Genomic DNA, 20,817 nt, shown 5'->3' on the forward strand with positions numbered 1-20,817 from the left:
TTGGGAGTGACGCGGATACGAAAGCTAGTTTGTCCCTGTTTCCCTCGCTATGTAAAATATTTAGAAGAATCAGACTAACGACTGGCACACCTAATTAATTGCAGGATCATAATGTTGATGTATTGTGTGTGCTGAAGAGAGAATAAGCCGGAGAAGGTAGTGTTTACGACCGATCTATCACGTTGGGATTATACTTGCCAGGGCCGTCCTCCGAGCTGTTGGGATAACTTTGGAGAAGTTCTTTGTATTCGGGGTAGTCAGACAGCTTGGCCAACAAGCTGAACATGGATTGGGGCACAGAGCTTTGGGTGAGTCTATCATCTGCCTCGCTTCTGTCTCCTTTGATATTTTAATAGGTTGTCTGGGTGTCAGGTTTGCAGTGCAGTTTTTTAAGCATTGCGGGATGAGAAAGTGAAAAACGCTACACGACCTCCGGCGAGGAAGCCTACATGTATCCAGAAGCGGAGTAACTCGCCTGTGTGCACAGCTGTGCATTCAGGATTATACTAACATGTTTCCAGCCATTTCTTCAACTTTTAGTACGTAAAAAAGGATTAAGTTTACATACAAAACCATACAAGCACTTTTGGAAAATGAAGGATCCACGTTTTGCATATTATATATATTTTTACACCTTTTGTTTTATCATTTAGTCCCTCTCTTTCCTCCAAATCTAAGTATTAATTAATTAATTAATTGGATCAAGTGACTATTTATGACCCAGATGACTCTTAAAAGTTGTCTGATATCAGCCTAAAAACACTATTTCACATCTAGAAAGGCCTTTAAACAGTGCAAAGGTGGGTTGTGCCCCGTGGGATGGTTCATTGTGTACAGTCTGGCACACCTTGCTTCCATAGAGATGAAATCAGATGCTGTGATTTGCCTTGCGAACAAGTTTCATGAGTAAATCCCTTAATGTGTCCATCTCAGTGCCATGATTCTTTTTTTATTCAACAAAGAGTGCATATTGAGAGAGATTTTTATTCCCATGTGCTGCGATGATTTGGTAAAATACTAGATTTGTATGAATTGTGTTTTACAGACTGCTAGGTAGCCAGCTGTAAGCCACTTCCTGGATGCAGCTGTAAAGGCAATGACATTATCCAGAATCCAGACAAAGCCTGTTGTTGCTCATGCACATTTTCAACAAACCTGAATATGTAAAATGGAGCACTGCAAAGATGAGCATAGTGAGGTTGTGACCTCATTACAATCTCCCCCTAGGCCTCTTCCCCAGTCCCTTTTCCATCCTATGTGCTGGTGCAACACAGCCTAATTAGTTTTGCCCTACTTTGATTGACTCAGAGAAATGTGGTACCCCAGGATTAATCAGAGGCTTTGTCTCTTTGTAAGGCTTTCCTGTTTTAGTGCATATAGTTGTTTCACTAGTTTTTTTAGGAAATCTCTCACAGGAAAGCGAACTGTTCTGCTTTCAGTCAATATAGATTTCATTAAAAAATCTCATTGTAGGCTATGTCTTCACCTGCCTGCTTGGACAAAGCCCTGCAGGCATAATTGGCTTTTTTAATGTTTGGCTAGTTCCTCGGGCCAAATCAGCTCTATGACATCTGTCCCCTGATTGTCGTTAATCCAATGGCTATTTTAAGGCACTAGTTTACAGAGTACAAGATCATTGTCTGGGCATTAACTGTGATAGTGAGTGTTACCAGGGCACTCCTCAGAACTGCAGTAAGGCTGGTCTGGCCAGGCCTGGCCCCTCATTTTGAAGATGACAGGGTGACTCAAGGCTGAAATATCCAGCCAAGCATTGTAGGTTGGTGACTTTCAGGGTGCCTCCTTTAGAAATTGTGTGGCTTTTACTTGATGCCAGTTCTCTTTTGACATTATTTTGAGGACAGAGGTTTAGATGAGACCTGGGAGTTGAAGAACAAAGTAAACTGTCACACTTTTAACGCACCCCACATACATAAATCTGTGCAGTACAAAATAGGTTATGGCTCTCTATATTTGGAAGTTGTATAATTACCAGGGCAGAACTAGAATATTTAGACTATCCTTCAAAACGATGAAATAAGAGGAGGATAAAGATTCTAGTCATGGCTCTAAGTATTCCTGAGGAAAGGAGCGATTACTCCATAAAAAAATAACTATAGGTAAAGGCAAGTTAAAAGAACAAATAAAAAGCAGTCGTGCAAGCCACCAACATAACATTTGCTTTTAAAACAAAAACATGCTCATTTTAAAGTTGTTTTAGTCTTATGAAAATCAGTTCAGTACAAACTCTGCGGGGACTTGTATACATAACTTTGACTGTGGCTTTGAATGGTGTTTGAGAAGACACTGATTATATCTTTTCAAGTTGTTTTGATTTATTTTAAGATAGTTTTAATGGTTTTGCTTTTTAAGTGGGGCGTTCTTGTTCAGATTTAAGTTGTTATCTTGAGGTTTATAGATAACCAAATGTGACTTTTTCAGTATTTTACGAAACTGCTTACAAGAAATCTGGCATACTCTCTGTCCATCCATCTTCTTAGCCACTTGCTGGTTCAAGGTTGCAGGAGGTGCTGGAGCCCAAGGCAGTAGATGGAGTATACACTGGATAGGTTACCAGTCCATCACAGGGGAGATGGGTTGTTGTGTAGAATGTTGACTAAAAGGAGGTCACAATTTAAATATTTGTATTTTTGTGTTAATAGTCCAAAGACCACAGAGCAAAGGTTGAAACATTTGGATTATTTCAACACTGAACTTTTGAATTTTATGTTACCAACACCCATTAAAAAGTAAAAAAATGTTTTCTAATTCACTTTCCTCAGGTGAAAAGTTTGAAGAACTCTTTAGATGAGCTCTATGAGCTCTGTTATCCAACCTCATTTCCAGAAAAAGTGGTTTAAAATGTTAAAGAAAAAACAGAATGTAATTTTTGGAACTTATAGAAACTGAATATTTACCCAGAAATGGTTTCAATCATTTATTTGAAATTATTCCTAACGTTGTGTTTTAGAGTGTGCCTGATGGAGTTGGCACTGAGATTTCTCACATCCATTTTTTTATTTTTTTATTTATTTATTTTTTTTTAGCGTGGAAACCCCTCCCACTCTTCTTCGGTCATGTCATTTATTCATAATTGCTTAAACTGATGTAGATGCTTTTTTTTTTAGGGGTGATATTGCGGGACAGATGGGGTAGTGTGTATGTGAAGACTTTCTGGTAATACCGGTATACTCTTATTGATAACAAATAAGCCAAACATCTTTTTTTTTTTTATTTCTTTTTTTTTAATTGAAACAGATTTCTGATATAAGTTCAATTTTCCTGTTGGATCTATAAAACAGCCAGTTCACTAAAGGGTTTTCTTCATCAGTGTGAAAAATGTTGACCAAAAAAAGGGCTTAATCACAATTATTTTTAGCATCACACTTGAACATCCAACATCCAGATGACATAACTGAGATCATACAGCTTTACCAGATAAATATCCATTCACCTTATTAAAATATACCTGGTATACCTCAACTATTAAATAACCATTAAAGGATTGTCAGACCTTTAAACCTTTTGCTCTGCATTGCTTTATCTTGATATAGAAATGGTGACATTTCCTGGATCGATAATATTTTCCAACATTAATAAGTATCTGCAGTTGTATTTTCAATGGAAGTGTCTGGATGTTGGAATGGTACTCAGTATTGACAGGAATACTTCAAGTATAGTATTTTGAAATTTGACCATAAATACTGGATTAAGGACAAACCCACACAAAGAGGTTACACCTAGCACAGCTTGTAGTTTCTAACCTCCCCTTAAATCTCCACAGTAAGCAGTAAGCTTTTTGCACACTGTGCCACAGGCTGGTCGGCAGTCCACAAACTGAATATGCAAATAAAGGGCTTATCTATTCAAATGACCTGTTCCAGACTACAGAGGCAGACTACAACTTTCCAAGTCTTCATAATATGATGAGTACATCTGTCTTAGTGGTGAAACTAACAATCTAAAAAATAAACCAATCAGAGTGATTAATTTGTAATTGTAATATGTCGGAAGTAACCTGCCTACAAGTCGAAGGGACTGCATTAATGCACTTTGACTAACCAGCTGTTGTCCAGTCTTGGACATTATTTAAAGCCTCTGATCATCTCTCTTGGGGGCTACCAATGCCTGATTTATGCTTCATTGGGAAGTCTACATCGTAACTGGAAACCCCTTTTAACCCTATGCCGTAACCTGATTTGCACCTCTTGAGAAATGTCATTGCACGTCGGGTTGACACAGCCTGCAGTGACTTAAGTGGCGTGGAATGTTGTGGATAAGAGGGGTTTCCAGTTACATCGTAAGTTAGGATGCTTCCTGCAGAAGACTAAATCAAGCTTATGAGTTTGAAAACAGCATTAGGTCAGGCCTCAGGACTAAGTTGAATGGGTGCTAACAGGTATTGTAAGCTCATAACTTACTGTGCTTTTTAGTTCGTACACATGTAGTTATTCCTACAAGTTCCCGACTGAATAATATGGCTTTCAGTTGTGTTATTATTCCTGTTGCCTCTAGCTTCTTGGTTACTTCACGTGTAAACAGATTTTGATAGACGTGAGCTAATATATTTACCAAATAAGTGTCTTGGGCGTGACATTTATAAGTGGCAGTGGCTGACTTTTATCTCTTGTGTCATAAAAACTTGGTGCTTGGTAAATGTTCAGAGATGGTGTAATGAGGTCTATTTTACTTCAGTTCCCAAAATGGGGAGGAAATGTCAGCAAAAACTAAAAAGAAAAATGCTATTTTAAACATGAGTTGAATTTTGTAATTGGTGTATTCCTGGTATTTGGTTTGCACTTTGACACATCTCCAGTTATGAATCTAACTGGGGCCTGATGGAGGAATCACTCATTTAGGGCGATTTGGTTTTAAGTGGCTGGTACGAGTAATTTAGGAGAAATTGTCACATGCGCTAACTTTGTGATCCAGGAATCATGTGAGGCTAGTTTACTGTTATCCAAAAACTGTGTGGTAAATCATAATATGCTGCAAATCCAAATGTATTCATATAGTAAAAGAATTATTATTACTGCACTCTACTCCACATCAATAATCTTTCATTTTAAATCATGCAGAAATTGTCATCGCTTACCTTTAAGTGGGAAACATTTTCAGCAATACACTAATCCTGCCTACTTCACTCCTTTTCTCTACTACAGTTACACAATTATTGACCCTTAATTAAAACCCCCCAAAGTGCCTACTGGCTAGGCATTATTGTAGCGCTGGATTGCAGGCCTTACTCTTAACTTTGAACTGTGTACTGTAGTTAGGTTAAATGCCATCTCATTTATGTGGACTTTAACTCTTTTGTTTCACCTGAAGAGCGGGAAGGGTGTAGAATAACGTGGCTCAACACGTCAGGAATCCCCTTTCAACATGCCTCCGCTTCAAGTCTTCAGCATTGTTTCTCACTCTTAGTAGGCTTGTCAGAGCTTGAAGGTGTTTTAAAGAAAGCAGTGAAAGAGGAACAGAAACCATATATGCCTCAGTCATACTGCATAATGATGAGGAGAAGTCAGCAAATTCGGCTGTAAATGGAACTGGCATGAAAAAATTTTTTTCTAAGGAATCGGGCGTCACGTTGCTATTCACTCCACACAGTCTGACCACATAAGGAAGAGAAAAGCACCTCCTTCTTTAATGCCTGAGAAGCATGACCTCTGTGTCCTTCTGACAGTTCTCTCCCCCTCGTAAGAAAAACGCAGGTCCCCCATGATTTAAAGCCTAGCGGAAGTTAAGAAACGGTTGCCAATATCTTGTGCACATGTGGCGAGCATTCTTGGGACCTAGCATGCGAGAACAAACCTTGATGTGTTTTTGGTTTATTCCCCCCTGCTTAAGATGTAATTTGGTGACCTCAAAGTCCACCAGTGCAACATCCCGGTCATTACCTAGAATTCAACACATGTTTGGTATTTCACTGTGTTTTGTCTTTTCCTTATTTGTGTTGTGCTCCTTCCACCAGGACCAATATGACATCATTGAAAAGCACACACAGTCTGGCCTGGAGCTGGTAGAGAAGTATGTGAAATTTGCGAAGGAGAGGACAGAGATTGAGCAAAACTATGCCAAACAACTGAGGTAGGCCTGTTTTTGTTTTTTCTCTCTCCTCCTCTGTTTTTCACGTTGTTGTTGCCCAACTGCCACAAAGAATTGTGTACAAGTGTGTTGCTCAAAGCAGCTTGCAGCATATGTGTCCTTTTGTGTTTGCATGGGTGCCTGTTAAAAGGCTGTTTATGAAATGCTTGTTGGTCTTATGACCACTGCGGGACTGAATCTAACTTGTGTGTGAAACACTAGCTCGATTCTCCAGCTGTAGCTTGTTGTCCCTGTATCTTTCTCCTCTCTCTCTCTCCTGTGGCCTTTCTTACATAGTCCTTCCTCTCCCGGTTGTTTCCCAGTTTGTAGGCCCCCATCTGTTGTAGTGCTGAGCTTTGCTGGAAAGGAGAGGAAGCGGGAGCAGACTGGCGCATGATAGACAGGAAGTGGTCAGAAGGAGAGTGAAAGGAGGAAGAACAGCTATTTAAATATGTTCATAGTGGACTGCTGTTGTTGATCCTATGGTGTGGAAACAAATCAAATGGTTACATAAGAACATTTTAAGTCAGCGAGTTGTCTTCTATTGCCATCTGCCGTTTCAGCCCTTTCCCCATTTCAGATTGTTAATGATCTGTCACTGTTCACAGGAACCTTTCAAAGAAGTATAACCAAAAACGAAGCAGCAAAGATGAGCCTGAATGCAGGTGAGTTGTTGTTGGTTATGTTGCAGGATTGTTCTTATAGAAGAGCTCCCTTATTTATATTTATATGTTTTTATTTGTGGTATCTACTAGGATATCTTTGCATTATCTATAGTTAAAAATAATCCTGGACTTTGGTGCAGCCCCTAAGTTCATTTGCTATCTGAAACTAAAGGTTTTCCCTTCATTTCCCCCTGTTATCCAAGCAGTTAGTTGGTGTTGTTATCCACGCAGTAGTGCATTGCTGTTTTCGTTGCCATTTAAATGCCTTTAGAAGGAAGCAGGAATAAGGAAGCTATAAACTTCTTATCGTGCCGTGGTCCACTGCAAACTTCTCTTTTAACCTGTCTGTTTGTCATCTTATCAGCTGCCTCATCACAGTGTCATTCTTTCTCCACCCTTTCCTTTCTCCACCTCTTTAAATAATAGGTTGTCCAGCTACCAGGCATTTTTGGACATCCTGACAGAGATGAACGATTATGCGGGGCAGAGAGAGCTAATTGCAGAGAACTTGATGATGAACATTTGCATCGATCTTACCAAGTACCTGCAAGATTTTAAGCAGGAACGAAAGACGGTGAGCTCGATATGAAATGGATGAGGGTTAGAGTCTTTAAAGTTCTAATCTGTGGCAACAAAGAGAATCTGTGATGTTTTCATTTTAGTTGGTCTCGTTTCCCACAGTCCCATTCATACCACTCTTTACCTGCAGATGGTTAACTGTCTTGTACTAGGCCACTTTTGTTTCACTTCCATGCTGTTTTAACAGTTTTGTTGTTTACTTCCTGGTTTGAGTCATACTGTGTGACACTGGAAGCCCCCGTTATGTAAATGACGTAAATGAAAACACCTAGAACTCACTGTGTATGTGCCTATTACACCATAGTCGTCAACATTCTGACAACATGCCAAATGGGGTTTTTCTTTAGAATATACAACAAACAGTGATAAGGAGGAGTGGAGATGCAGAGATCTTACTGCTGTGGCAGGAAAGAAGCCTCACTTAGAGTCTCCTGAGGGAGGCATGGTCTGAGTGGTGGTGTGCCATTTCTCTGAGGAATGCTTTGGCTTTTTCCTGATAGAACAGAGCAGCCATGTACAGGCTTCTACTGAAGACGTGATGTCTCAAACAGACACACTGGTATTTGTTTTCTTGTCTGTTGTGCTGTGTGGCTTTAGGCAGTCATTGTTTATTTTGTCTGCCCCTGCACATGGCTGTCTCTCTTTTTGTCATCTGACCCTCCTCTCACTCTATTTTTATGGATGTCTGCAGTATCTGATGGATGCCAAGAAGGCCCAGCAGAGTTTGGAGAGCACCTACAAGCAGCTTGACAGTGTAAGTTTACTCTTAGAATTTAAAGGTTGATGAACACAGCACACAAGTCATTTCTACAATGCATGTTAACATTTAAAGTACCACCAAAAAAAAAGAAAAAAAAAGATTTCTCTATAACCAAAACTGGAATGTTTGACTTGAGTGCAAAAAATGAAAGATAAAGTGAATGGTTCTAGATTCTGTGTGCTCAGTCAGGTGACTAGATTTGTCTATAGTAAAATCAGATGAACAGAGTGGAAAGCAAGCCTACTTTTGAATCTCCACTGCTGTGCTGCATACTGGACAAACTGGTATGCAGCACTGACATCATAAATTAAAGCATATTTTTTTCAAGTACCACTATAAAGGTGAAAAGTAAAAACACGCTACTGTGGCATTTCAAGAAACTGTGTACTATTATTACATTGGTCACTGGACAAGCTGTGCTGGCATTGAGAGGGAACCCATGTAAACCAACACTGAATGGTCCAAAACTACCAGCAGCACATTCAGGGCAGCGAGGTCCAGTTCAGTGACTTGAATTAATGCATGTGAGGCCTAGCAGTGGCATATTGCGAAAGGTTACCAAGCAGCCTGTTGAGGACTTCCTGTACCAAACAGATCTTTATTGCAGATGAATTCATTGTTTTGTTTTTGGTTTTTTGTGTTTTATTTCTTTTTCGTGATACACTCACTGACCACTTTATTAGTTCCCCTTTTCTAGTTTGGATTAATCTTTCCCCTCGGAACGGACTTCCCCTCAGAAGTCTTTTGGGAATAGATTAAACAAGGAGCTGGAGACATTCTTAAGAAATTATGGTCCTTATTGACATGATAGCATCACATAGTTGATTTGTCAGCTGCGCAATCATAATACAAATCTCCCATTTCACCACATCCCAAAATGCTCCGTTGGATTGACATCCTGGTGTCTGTGATTGAGATAATTGAGGCTTTGTGAGATAGCGAGTCACCCTACTAGAAGCAGCCATCTCGACATGGGCACACTGTGGTCAGTTACAATACTCAGGTAGGCTGTGGTGTTTGAATGGTGCCATAGTGCTAATTGTACTCAGTTGGTACTAAGGGTGCTGAATAGCAGTCTCAGTTTCCTGTTTGTAGCTGACAAGAGTGATAACCGGTGTGGTTTTCTATTTCTGTACTCCGTCAGCTCCAAGCTTTGACATGCTGTGCATTCCGGGAAGCTTTTCTCTGTGCTTTGGTGATCATTTCAGTTACTTGCCTGCCTATCAACCCGAAGCAGTCTGGCCATTCTACTCTGACCTCTGGCATCAACAAGGCATTTTGGCCCAGGGAACTACTGCTCACTGGCTATTTTTCTCTTTTTCTTTCTTTTTTTGGATCTTTCTTTGTAAACACCAGAGATACTTGTGTGAGGGGAAAACCCCAGTAGATCAGCATTTTCTGAAATACTCAAACCAGTCTATTTGGCACCAACAACCACGCCACGTTCAAAGTCACTTAAATCACCTCTCTTCCCCATTGTGCTTTGACCTTCACCAGGCCATCACGATCATGCCTGAATGCACTGAATTGCTGCCATGTGACCAACTGATAATTGTGTTAAAGAGCAGTTAAATGTGTGTACCTTATTTACATTTTACTTGTAGCTGTAAACCAATATAAAGGCGCACTTGTGTAATACAAAATAAAATTGAAGTAATGTGTTAAAGTAAGTCAGAGGGCCAGAATCTTAAGTATTACAGAGATACAATTTTTTGGTAATACCGCCTCGCACTACAAGACCTGTTTTCCGTCAAACCTGCCATGTCCTTTGCTTAAAGTTGTGTAACCTCTTAAGAGTTAATTCTTTACTAAATGAACTGAATGTAATGTTCTTGCTTTTCTTTCTGTTTCTTTCCTCCATCCACACCAGAGTAAGAAGCGCTTTGAGAGAGAGTGGAGAGAAGCAGAGCGTGCAGCACAGTATGCAGAAAAGACAGATCAAGACATCAATGCCACAAAAGCTGATGTTGAAAAAGTAAACAGGAAACATGTTGAATATCCATATCCTATTTGACATCGTCCAAAGTAATACTAGATGCGCTTTGTTAACCTGTTTTTATTTGTGCATGATTTCAGGCCAAACAGCAAGCTCACATGAGAGCACACGTAGCAGACGAGTGTAAGAACGACTATGCTGCTCAGCTCCAGAAATACAACAAAGAACAGAACCAATTCTATTTTAGTGACATGCCTCTCATTTTCAATGTAAGTCAATTATCTATTGCAAAATGACCACCTACCACCATCATTATTTTCGGTTTTAGTAGAAATTCTACTGGTAACGCGTATTAGTTATTATGAATCAATGAGAAATTTAAAAAATGATGTATGTCAAAGTTATGCTTTAAAGCTATTTGAAAATCATAAACAGCTACAGCTTGTTTATTTTGTTTCAGATAAATATGTATATGATTTCAATATTTTAGTATAAACCTGATCTTTCCTTTTTTAAAATACACATTTTTAGCTGCTATCTATTGTGCTTTGTTTTATCTCTAATAATGGCATTGTTTGTAAATAACTGTTAATTTGTATTCACTAGAAATTGCAGGATTTGGATGAGAGGCGAATACAGAAGTTGGCACAAGGCTACGTCTTGTTCTCAGACACAGAGAAGCATGTGATGCCCATCATTGGCAAGTGCCTGGAAGGCATTACTAAAGCCGGAACTAATGTTAATGAGAAGAATGTGAGTGGATCTCGGGAAAAAAAAAAAAGGAGAAAAGAACGGATATTAATGTGAAGCATGGCTTTGTACAGCTAATTCGTTTTAGCCTTAAATCTGCTTGACGATAGCTCTTAATTGCTCTTATCCATAATTGCATTTAATGCAGGACTCCATGATTGTAATAGAGCAGAATAAGTCGGGCTTTGAGCGTCCGGGAGATTTGGAGTTTGAGGACTACAGTCAGGGGATCAATCGAGCCTCTTCGGACAGTAGCCTCGGTACACCTAAAGTCTCCGTTGACCCATGGAAGAAGAAGACCAATAACTTTTGGCTTTTCAGCAAGCGAAGTAAGGTAGGAGATTTTACTATAGAGTGCAACATTAGGCTAATTTAGCCTAATGACATGGACTCACACTCACACAGATGTCCTTTATTGTACTTTTTGAAATTTTTCAATGAATCAGTGAGTCTTCAGGTTGGCAATCAGGCAGATTAGTGTGTGACTCCTTGCATGGCAGAGCCAGGAAATCCCCTACAGAGAGCACCCCTGGTGGACCTGTGGTTGCAGCTGCACACACTTGCAACACACACATACACACCCTTCTTACCTTTAATGCTCAGAATAATATTGCATGACCCTCTGCCACTGAGTTATATGGGAACTCTCACACACCCCAACACTTCTGGAAAAGGTCTTTTGCATGACTCTATGACTGGCTGTCAGCGTATAAACCTCGTCCACGCACACCCTCCCTATCCCTGGTTTCCAATAGGTCAACTAGCAGGCAGCATTCTGCTGTGCTTGTGCTTTCATCAGCACGGGACCCAAACAACATTGAATTTTTCTCTATAGGCATCCACAAACACACTGCTTCTATTATACTGTGCAGAACCTGCCATTATGTGTTGCATCACAATAAAATCTTTGTGCCAACTTCAGAATGATACCACATTTTGTAGGTAAAAAAAAAAACCCCGACCAGTTACAGTCGCACGTTTATGACCTGAATGTTTTCATTGACATTTATGTTCTTGCGTATGACTTTGTGTTTGGAGCAAGAGAGCTGCGCTACATTGTAAATCTTATCTCAATGGAGCACTTTTGCTGTGGTCCAAAATTAAGCCGGCGATATGAGTGGCTGACCACTAACAAGCTAATGGTCCCCCACCTCCAGTCCTAGCTCTAAATGATCCCTTCTTTCTTCCCTGCAGTGTTTGCTTGTTCAGCACCCCTCTACTCTCTGCATGTCTTACTGGCTGTGCACTTTTCCCGCTCTGTGTATGTGTGTGGCACAGTGCTCTGTATCATCAGTCATGCTCTCCCAATTAGGACTCGGCCGTGTGAATAGGAGGCTGAATATATCGGCTTGAGTGAGCTCTTGGTTTATGTCTAGCTCCTAAACATTCCCGTTCTTAACTCCTCTCCTGTATTTAGGCCCCCGTAACCCTGAAGAAAAGCGGCACCTACTTGGTAGATGTTCATATAATAACAATGTACTTCTAGCTCACCGTATTTACACAAGAAACTGTGTGTGGTTCTCTTAGACGTTCATTATTGGAGACTAGAAGCCATCAGCCTCCTGTGTAATTTAGCTAATAGACCCCCACCCACCTTACTACATTTATGTACACCTCAGCGTCTAGTTCACCCAGACATGTTTGCAGTTTAACCTCTTTCTAATAGGTCACAGAGGGCACTCATTAGGCGCCCCCCCCCCCCAAAAAAAAAAAAAAAAAATCTATGTGCAGAATCCCACTGCGGTAATTAAGCAGGCTATTTATAGCTACTGTTCTGGTATGTGAGTTGATATTTTCTGTCTATATAGGTCAGACTTCTAATAGTGCTGGTTAAACTTTAAACATATTTAGTTGCGAATCAAACATTTTTCTTAGTTATTTTGTGATGAGATGAAATTCTATTTTCAGTGTAACTGAATTACAGCCAAATTGGAAAAACACATTGACCACTGTCTATAGATACTCAGCAAGCCAGTAACCATAGCCTATTGGGTGTATTGAGAGAGATCATATCCAGTCCATAGTTAGAAACCTCGGTCTTGTTATTGTTAGCATTGAAACTGGGTAGTAAATATGTTGTTATTATGAATGATTATATTACTGCTATTACTAATAAACAATTAAAGCTGTAAAAAATGCAAAGTAATTTAACCTCGCAGGCTTTCTTTAGCCAGTTCCTCACTGGAGCTCAGGCTGCCCATCAGCTGGGCTTGAACTTGGCTGCAGGGTTGCTGTGGCACCAATGTGGGAGCTGTGGTTGGTTGTTTTGCTGTGTAATCTTAGTGTTTTGGGATTTATTTATTTTTTTGTAATTATTACTTGATGTTTGTGTTTATGAGAGTGTTTTTTGCTTTCATGCTTATTGGGCTCATGTGCTGGGTTGGCTTCAGTGTTGTCTTCCTTGCTTTGTGGTGTGCTTTAAGGTGTTGACGGTGTCTTTTTCTTTCCCTTGTCATCTTGTTGTTCTTGTCTTCCCCTTCTTCTTTTCAATTATTCTTCCCTCCTCCTTCCCCAATACACCAATCTATGTCTGTATACCTTATCTTATCTTGGGTGCTGGTACTTTGCTCATTTCCCACACCAGCTGTCCTCTCCAGTGCTCGCTCCTTTCTCCACTCCCCCTGCCCCTTCACCTAACGGACCCCCTTCCCCCAAGTTTGGCCGGGACCCCCTGTCGTACTGTTTGAAGGAGATCAATAAGACAGTCAAACCCAGAATCTCTTCCTTCCGGACACTCAGGAGATCGGTGAGTCACCACAGAAGACGGTTCGGGTGCCAGGAGACGTTCACTCATAAGGGCTTACACATCATCCTGTGTTCATGCCTCTGCAAGAGTCACTGAATTCCTGTAATGAATAATTTGATTTATATTTTTAGGACATGAACATGCTGTATTAAACTTAGTCTGATTTTTAATGTTTATGTATATAAAAATGTAATTAAAATTCATTTCAAGGTAAAAAGTGAAAAGCAAGAAACCCACTTTAAGGTTATTTCACCATTTTTATGTACACATGCTCTTTCTTTTTTTCCCCCTCAGAAGTTTACTCCAGAGAGGATAATGGTAATACAGGAAACAAAGCTGGGGTGTGGAGGTGTTTGACTCGTAAAAAGTAGCCACCTTTTCTTTACAATGGCTCATTTCATTGTAATTTCCCTTCACATTCATTGTAAATTCTCTGTAGTTTCCCTTCTCAACCAGCAGAAAGTTATGAAGTTTCCAGCAGGAACTTCATAAGTTTCTGCTGGTTTTTGCCCTAAACGGCCTCAATATACCGCATCCTACATAAGGTAATGTGGTCTAGGACTTGTCCTCTTAAGCCTGTATTGAAGAGGTGGCCACCTGGTGGTGGAGGAAGGGAGGAATGCTTGGTGGCACACAGAAACACTGAGCAATCAGTAACCCTGTTTTCCGAATAGCCCCAATCGTGCACTTTTCTGTGTCACACATGTAAATCAAGACTATTTTTTTTAATGTGAAGATGATAAGAGATGGGACTGTACGAAGTTATTGGAATGCGGTTATTGGTCCATGGGTGATGGTTTTGTGTTCAGCTCACTGATGTTCTGTACTTCATTGGCTTTATGTCAGTTCAAAACCAAACAAACATGAAACTCAAAGAGCTGAAATGGTTTTTAGTTTGACGTCTCCTGAGCTGAACACAAACCACAGGCTTCCTCTGCAGTTGTCCAGTTCTCACACCACGGTAACTGTCATTATGAAAGTGTAAGAAGACATTCAGTGCTAACACCCCCCCCCCCCCCCCCCCTTCCTGTACCCTCTTGCAGCCTACAGTGACAGAGGACTTTGCCCACCTCCCTCCGGAGCAGCGCAGAAAAAGGTTACAACAGAAACTGGATGAAATCTGCAAAGAGTTGCAAAAGGAAGTTGATCAGAGGTGTGTGTCTATTAGACAGACATGTGCGGATCCTTCTGTGTATTAATAACCATCTCTGTTAGAACTTCTCCACTGGGAAAGTGGATATAATATCCATGCAGAGTACACAACTGTGCCGTGTCTCTGTGTGTTTATCCACTCCTGAGGTCTGCAGGGAACTGATTTCTACTGAAAGTCACTTTCCCTCTTCTTCCTTTGTTCCCCTCTCTCTGTCTATCGCTCTCTTTTTTTTCTCTCTTTTCAGTGAAGCGCTGGGAAAGATGAAAGATGTTTATGAGAAAAATCCTCAAATGGGAGACCCCGCCAGCCTGGCATCCCAAATCAACCAGACATCCCAGAATATAGAGCGGCTCAGAGGAGAGCAGAGCAAATATGAGGTAATCTAGCTCTCTGCTGCTGTCAAATGATGTGACCCATATATGTTATTTCTAATAAACTATTAGGTCAATAGGTTTCCAGCCTTTTCTTCTAACCAATTAAAAGTTTTTAAAGCATGTGTCACACAAATGGCAGAATAATGGATTGATGGAAATTTCTGCTTTTTTTTGGGGGGACCGTTCTCTTGAGTAGACATGGCTTGCTGAAGCTGGAGGTCGAGGAGACACGCTGCGCTATAAAGCCCACTCATTTAACAATAATGGAGCTAATGATGTACACAGGTAGGATTACATTTTGCTTGTAGACATTACTTTAAAACACAGGCTTGTTGTCTACTCTGTACAGGAAGCCTGTCTATTTTCTTTCCAGCCCTGATGGAGCTTACTCCGATGAAAGCACTCCTGATCCTTCCCAAGCCATTTATGCTGAGTTTGATGATGACTTTGAGGATGAAGACCTAGCTGCTCCTATCGGGAAATGCACAGCCATGTACAACTTCCCTGGTATGTAATACACTCATTATTATTATTATTATTATTATTTTTTAACTAATGGACTCATTGACCTATTGTTGTTGTTCAAAATGAGGCATAGTGAGTCGATGCTGTATGCTAGGATGTGTGATTACAAGAGTTGCATTCCTAAAAAGCTGAGTTATGGAAATATTATTTCTCACTGTTTAGTAAGAACCACTACAGTCTAAGATTTTTATTCTCCTGCGAGGTGTACTTTACAACCCATTTTCAATAAATGTTGGGATGTTTTGTAAAACGCAAATAAAACAAAATGCAGTGGTTTGCAAATCTCATAAACCCATATTTTATTCACAACAGAATAGAGAAAGCATATAATATGTTTAAACTGAGAAAATTATCATTTTAAAAAGTTATTTTGAATTTGATGGCACCTAAACGTTGGAGCTGAGCTAAGTTTAGCACTGTGTAGCGTCACATCTTCTTTTAACAACAGTGTCTGTAAGAATCGGGGAACTCGAGAGTGTAGTTGCTGGACTTTTGTCTCCTGTTATTGTCTGCTGTTCAATAATCCCGGGTTGTCTTGGTCATATTTTTCCGACTGTAGGCATCACAGTTGAACATCCAGACTCTTCTACTACAAAGTTACGCCGTTGTAGTAGATGTCCTTTAAAATTGTCTTGCATCATCTCGCAAGGATGTCTTTTTTTTTTTTTTAAATACTCAATCATGTTAGTGACCTTTTGCCAAATAACCTAATCAGTTACCAAATGTTCTTTTTAAATATGACTTTACACCCTTTTTTGCTCCCTCTGTCTTGTGAATAAAATATGGATCTGTGAGATTTTCAAAACCTTGCATTCTGTTTGTTTTTACATTTAACACAGCATCCTAAGTTTTTATTTTTTTATTTTTAGAATTTGGTTGTAATATTTGTGCTCTGTTCTGAGATGTCTCCAGACTTCCATGTTCATATATGGAAAATTGGAGGCAACAAGAACAGCAGAAAGGCTCGCTTAGTGAAGAAAGCGAGCCTTAATGACAGCAGACATGACACCGATTAAGTCAGAAACGACATGAAAGAAGAATATGAGGTGGATGTGGTTTGCAAAGTGTTTTTTGTTCTTTCTTTTTTTTTTTTTTTTTTTTTTTTTTTTTTTGTAAATCTAACTGCATGTGTGAAGGGTATCAGGTGAGCTGTCAGCTGATCTGCCCACCCTACCCACCCATAGTCAGTCAACACTGGAAAATAACCTGAAGCTGAACGTCCTCAATACAAAAGAACTTATAATGAGACACAGACAGGTCCACTTCCCTCTCTTTATAAATAGAGAACGGGTGGAATTGGACTCCACCTTCAGGTTTCTGGTCACCCACATCTCCGCTGATCTCACCTGGACCCACAACACCAACGGCCTGGTAAAGAAGGCCCGACAGTAGTTGCACTTCCTCCATGTCCTGAGAAAGAATAACCTGGACCAGAAGCTGGTACTGGCCTTCTACCGCTCCTCAGTGGAGAGCATGTTCTCCTACTGCCTGGGTGTTTGGTACGCAGGGGCCACTACTGAGAACAGGAAGGCTGCACCGAGGATAATTAACACTGGCCCAAAAAAATAATTGACTGCCCTCTGCCAACACTGGAGGCCATCGCCAGATCCGTCTATCTCAGAAAAACCTTTGTCATCACAGGTGACCCTTTGCACCCTACTGCCCTCTGGTCAGCGCCTCAGGTCAATCAGGTCCCACACCTCCAGAGTCACGAACGGCTTCTTCCCCTGGGCCATTCAGACTGTCAATAAACAATATTGCCCCCACCCCTGCCCACCCACCTCACCAATCTCAGCCATGGTCAGAGTAACCCCCATCACTCTGGCTTTTAGTCTTTTCTTTGCACTACTTCCAAGCACTTTGCAACTATTTTGTTTTCCAATGTGTGCATTTCTCTTATTTTTTTCGAATATATTTCTCCTGTTTGCTATTTATTCCTGCTGTCTACTGTTTATATTTCATTCCAGCACAGTTGGTGTGGCACACCCACAATTTTGTTGTACATGTACAATGACAATTTTATTCTAAGTTTTCATTATGGCTACAGAATGTTATATGACAGTAAAATTATAGTGCTGGCTTGGCTTTTGAAATTCTACCTGTAGGTTGTAGCATAATTATACCACAAAATAAGAAGTCAGTCATAAAATTATGAATCCATTTTTTTCCCCTCTGATTTGACTGAGCAAGGTTTGTGTCAGCACATCGGTATATGAAATTATCTCTAGCCTGTTTTTCTTTTTCAGGTGCCAGTGAAGGGACCATCGCTATGCAGGAAGGGGAGGTGCTGGCTGTGGTAGAGGAGGACAAAGGGGATGGTTGGACCCGTGTCCGTAGGAACAATGGAGATGAAGGCTACATACCTACATCTTATGTTACCATCACTCTAAATAAGTGAAACACTTAACATTTAAAAAAAAAAAAAAACTGTATGCAATTCTTCCTATTGGACTGATCATAAAGAAGACAGCACTAATGGACAAGACTACCAGAAATATGCAGATGACGTGTTTTGACTGAAAGAGGTGCACCATATAAGAAGAAGAAGAAGAATGGTGCTACCAGTGTGCTCATCATGGCTTCAATGACATTTTTTCCCCATCCCAGTTACCTAAGCCACCTGAACCACTAAGACATTTTATTTTCTAGTCTTGCATCACAATATACAGTTGTCATTTTTGTTGTTGTTGTTTTTTAAAAGTCATTTTCAGGCACCATTAATAGTACAAGTGCTTGTCTCATTCCACAGACTAGTGAGGCATTAGTTTCTGAGTGTGAGAGGAAGGAGGAGTGCTGCTGCCATCTTTACACTGGGTGTTAACACCATTAATATTTAGGAGGAAGTTACTTCTCCTGTTTACCTTTTCAGTTAAAAACCTGACCTCCTATGGCTCATTGCAGTCTGCTCCACTGCGAGTTTTTATTTGCTTCAAGCATGTCACTCTCTACCCTCGATAGTGCTTGAGTGTCACCGGGTGGTGAATTTCATTTGTGGGAGAATACTTACTTTTAGTTTTTAGCTGTGTGTAGCACCAGAAGTTGAGAACGGCTCTCCCATCATAGCAGATTCAAACAACCATACAAACACTTTAATGTTCAGACAATCACAGTCATATCATTCTCACTTAAGTTAATTTCAGACCTTTAGCAGTAATAAGGATATGCAGGACCTATTCTTTTCTCATGGTTACATCCTGAAATTATAGAGAAAAATAATTTATTGCAGATGCGCAAACGTTCATGTTTGAAAGAAGTTGTACTTTGTATTAAGGATGTTTTTCATGTTCTTCTTTTTTGCTTGCACACATAGTGGACAGTTTGTAGCCACAAAAGGGAGTAAATAAAATGTATTTCATTAAGACTATTGTATTTATGTAATAAGTAATATATATTTTTAGCTATTGCAACACCACTATTGTCTTATTAGCGATTTTAACCATTCAAATAAAAAAAATAAAAAAATCGTACTTTTTAGAGAGAAAACTGAAAGCTAATTTTATGGCCGATAATGTTGCTTTTTCACACTTTAATTTGTCATACAATGTCTTTTTTATGTTGTCATGAAGCCAGCTAGCAGCATTACTTATCCAAGTAACTGCTTATGTGTCTTTGGTGCCTTTCTGGTTAAAAGCAATGTGTATATACCATTTTTGCATATAAAGTATTTTCTCTCTCTCTCTTTTTTTCAAGATTTAATAAATGTTAAGCACATTTCAGAGTTTGAAGTGGTTATGTCATTTCTGAAGTTGGAGAAAAAAATAAAACATATCTGGTCATATAAGATAATATTTTTCTTTTTTATCTAATAACAAGGCAATCCATCTACATGGATGACCTAGAAAAATCTGAATTATATATAATGTAACAATTATAGGAATTTAGCTGCATTTTCTTAGGAATAAAAATTGAGATGGTGTTGCAACAAACTACAAAAGACAAAATCCCAATACCTGCTTTAAGAAATAAGGCCCAGAATGCATTGATATGTCTCACACTCTTAACTGATTACATGCAGCTCATTCTCAGTAGGTGGCATTGTTGCATCATTTCTTAAGTGATGCAACTTGTGTCATAGACCTGCCATCTACTCTCTTCTGCATAATTATGTTTTCAATATAGGCCATGCATTTGCATACCTGATTAAATTGCACTGGCTTCAAAAACCATAATGTTTATAATGACTAATTAAATAACCCAAAATTGGCATGTGCCCCACTTTCGTATCACCTCATCCACAATACCACACAAGTGAAGTGAAATGCAATGAATGTGAATTTAGTTAAAAACAAGGTTTGAATGAATAATACATCATATTTTGATAGAAATGGGGAAAAAAATCACTGGCAGAAATGGTAGTGCATCAGTTTGGTGTGGCCAAACTGAGAGACTGACTGACTGAGGAATAAGATCATTATTTGTATGCAAAGCCTTTATTCTCAAGATGCATTAAAGGTCAGCTTTTAAATAAGGCTAACAGGAACCAGCCAACATTCTCCGTCTACCTACAGCTCGGTGGGGACAACACTGCATCCTGGTACCTCTCGTCTCACCCCAGTGGCGATGTTAATGGGGAGGATACACAAGAGAAGACATTTAAACGGTTTCTCTGGACAGAAAAACAAACTTACCTGAAGGATGAACCGAGTTAGAGTTGGGCAGTGGCTTTCATGTGTTTCATTTTATTTGAATCTTTAAAGACTTATTTATTTAAGCAGATATCAGGCACAACCTAATTTTGTATAATTTATTGATGTGTTGGGAAACCTGATAACCAAAGCTGTTCCTGTTTTTGGAACATCCATATTCCAAAAAAAAATCTAGGATGATACTTTGTCTGGAAGTTATGTACCACAGTACAAGATTGCAGTTCCTAAGAGATCTCTGGCAAGTCTTATTCAATATATTCACTCAGTGTAATCTTTGATTTCATGTGTCTATAATCGTTTCACATCAAGTTTAACATTTTTACACAACACTTTTATTCCTATGTGGGACTGACCAAGAGCATCCATTATCGATACCCACAATTGGATATGGATACTCACATTTCATTTTTTTAAATCGACTATGTTTCTTTAACCTTACATTAAAATAGATCAGAATCTACTGCAAAGGATTTCACTATAAAAATGTGAGGGAAAAAAATGACTCATAAAAACATGTTGTCTTGATAAACAGTGCCTGGTGTATTAATGCTGCTTTTGACACATGTCCAGCAGGAAAGATGAATCTAGCTGTTGGACTTCAA

At 39.6% G+C, this 20,817-nt stretch overlaps 1 protein-coding gene across 4 annotated transcripts; it reads left to right on the top strand.

Moving 5' to 3' along the window:
• trip10a (thyroid hormone receptor interactor 10a) lies at nt 1–19,290 on the top strand. 4 transcript variants are annotated; one of them, XM_026164613.2, is made up of 16 exons: nt 1–308; nt 5,969–6,084; nt 6,690–6,746; nt 7,173–7,320; nt 8,017–8,079; nt 9,956–10,060; nt 10,162–10,290; nt 10,628–10,774; nt 10,920–11,105; nt 13,356–13,517; nt 13,812–13,835; nt 14,561–14,670; nt 14,915–15,047; nt 15,241–15,329; nt 15,418–15,551; nt 17,816–19,290. In XM_026164613.2, exons 1-16 carry the CDS (start codon nt 285–287, stop codon nt 17,965–17,967), a joined length of 1,779 nt encoding a protein of 592 aa, XP_026020398.1. In that variant the 5' UTR covers nt 1–284; the 3' UTR covers nt 17,968–19,290. The 4 variants fall into 4 exon arrangements, with proteins under 4 accessions (XP_026020398.1, XP_026020402.1, XP_080156362.1 ...); XM_026164617.2 differs by lacking the exon at nt 13,812–13,835; XM_080300236.1 differs by lacking the exon at nt 13,356–13,517.
• The last annotated feature ends 1,527 nt before the right edge of the window (nt 19,291–20,817 follow it).

This window comes from Astatotilapia calliptera, chromosome 4, assembly GCF_964374335.1.
Source record: "Astatotilapia calliptera chromosome 4, fAstCal68.1, whole genome shotgun sequence".
Taxonomy (NCBI): Eukaryota; Metazoa; Chordata; class Actinopteri; order Cichliformes; family Cichlidae; genus Astatotilapia; species Astatotilapia calliptera.

Bases quoted from the DNA above. Each gene is read 5' to 3' on its own strand.
- trip10a (XM_026164613.2), top strand. From the start codon at position 285: ATGGATTGGGGCACAGAGCTTTGG. The intron at 14,671-14,914 runs GTGTGTGTCTAT...CTCTCTTTTCAG, and splicing joins CAAAAGGAAGTTGATCAGAG to TGAAGCGCTGGGAAAGATGA. The intron at 15,048-15,240 runs GTAATCTAGCTC...TCTCTTGAGTAG, and splicing joins GAGAGCAGAGCAAATATGAG to ACATGGCTTGCTGAAGCTGG.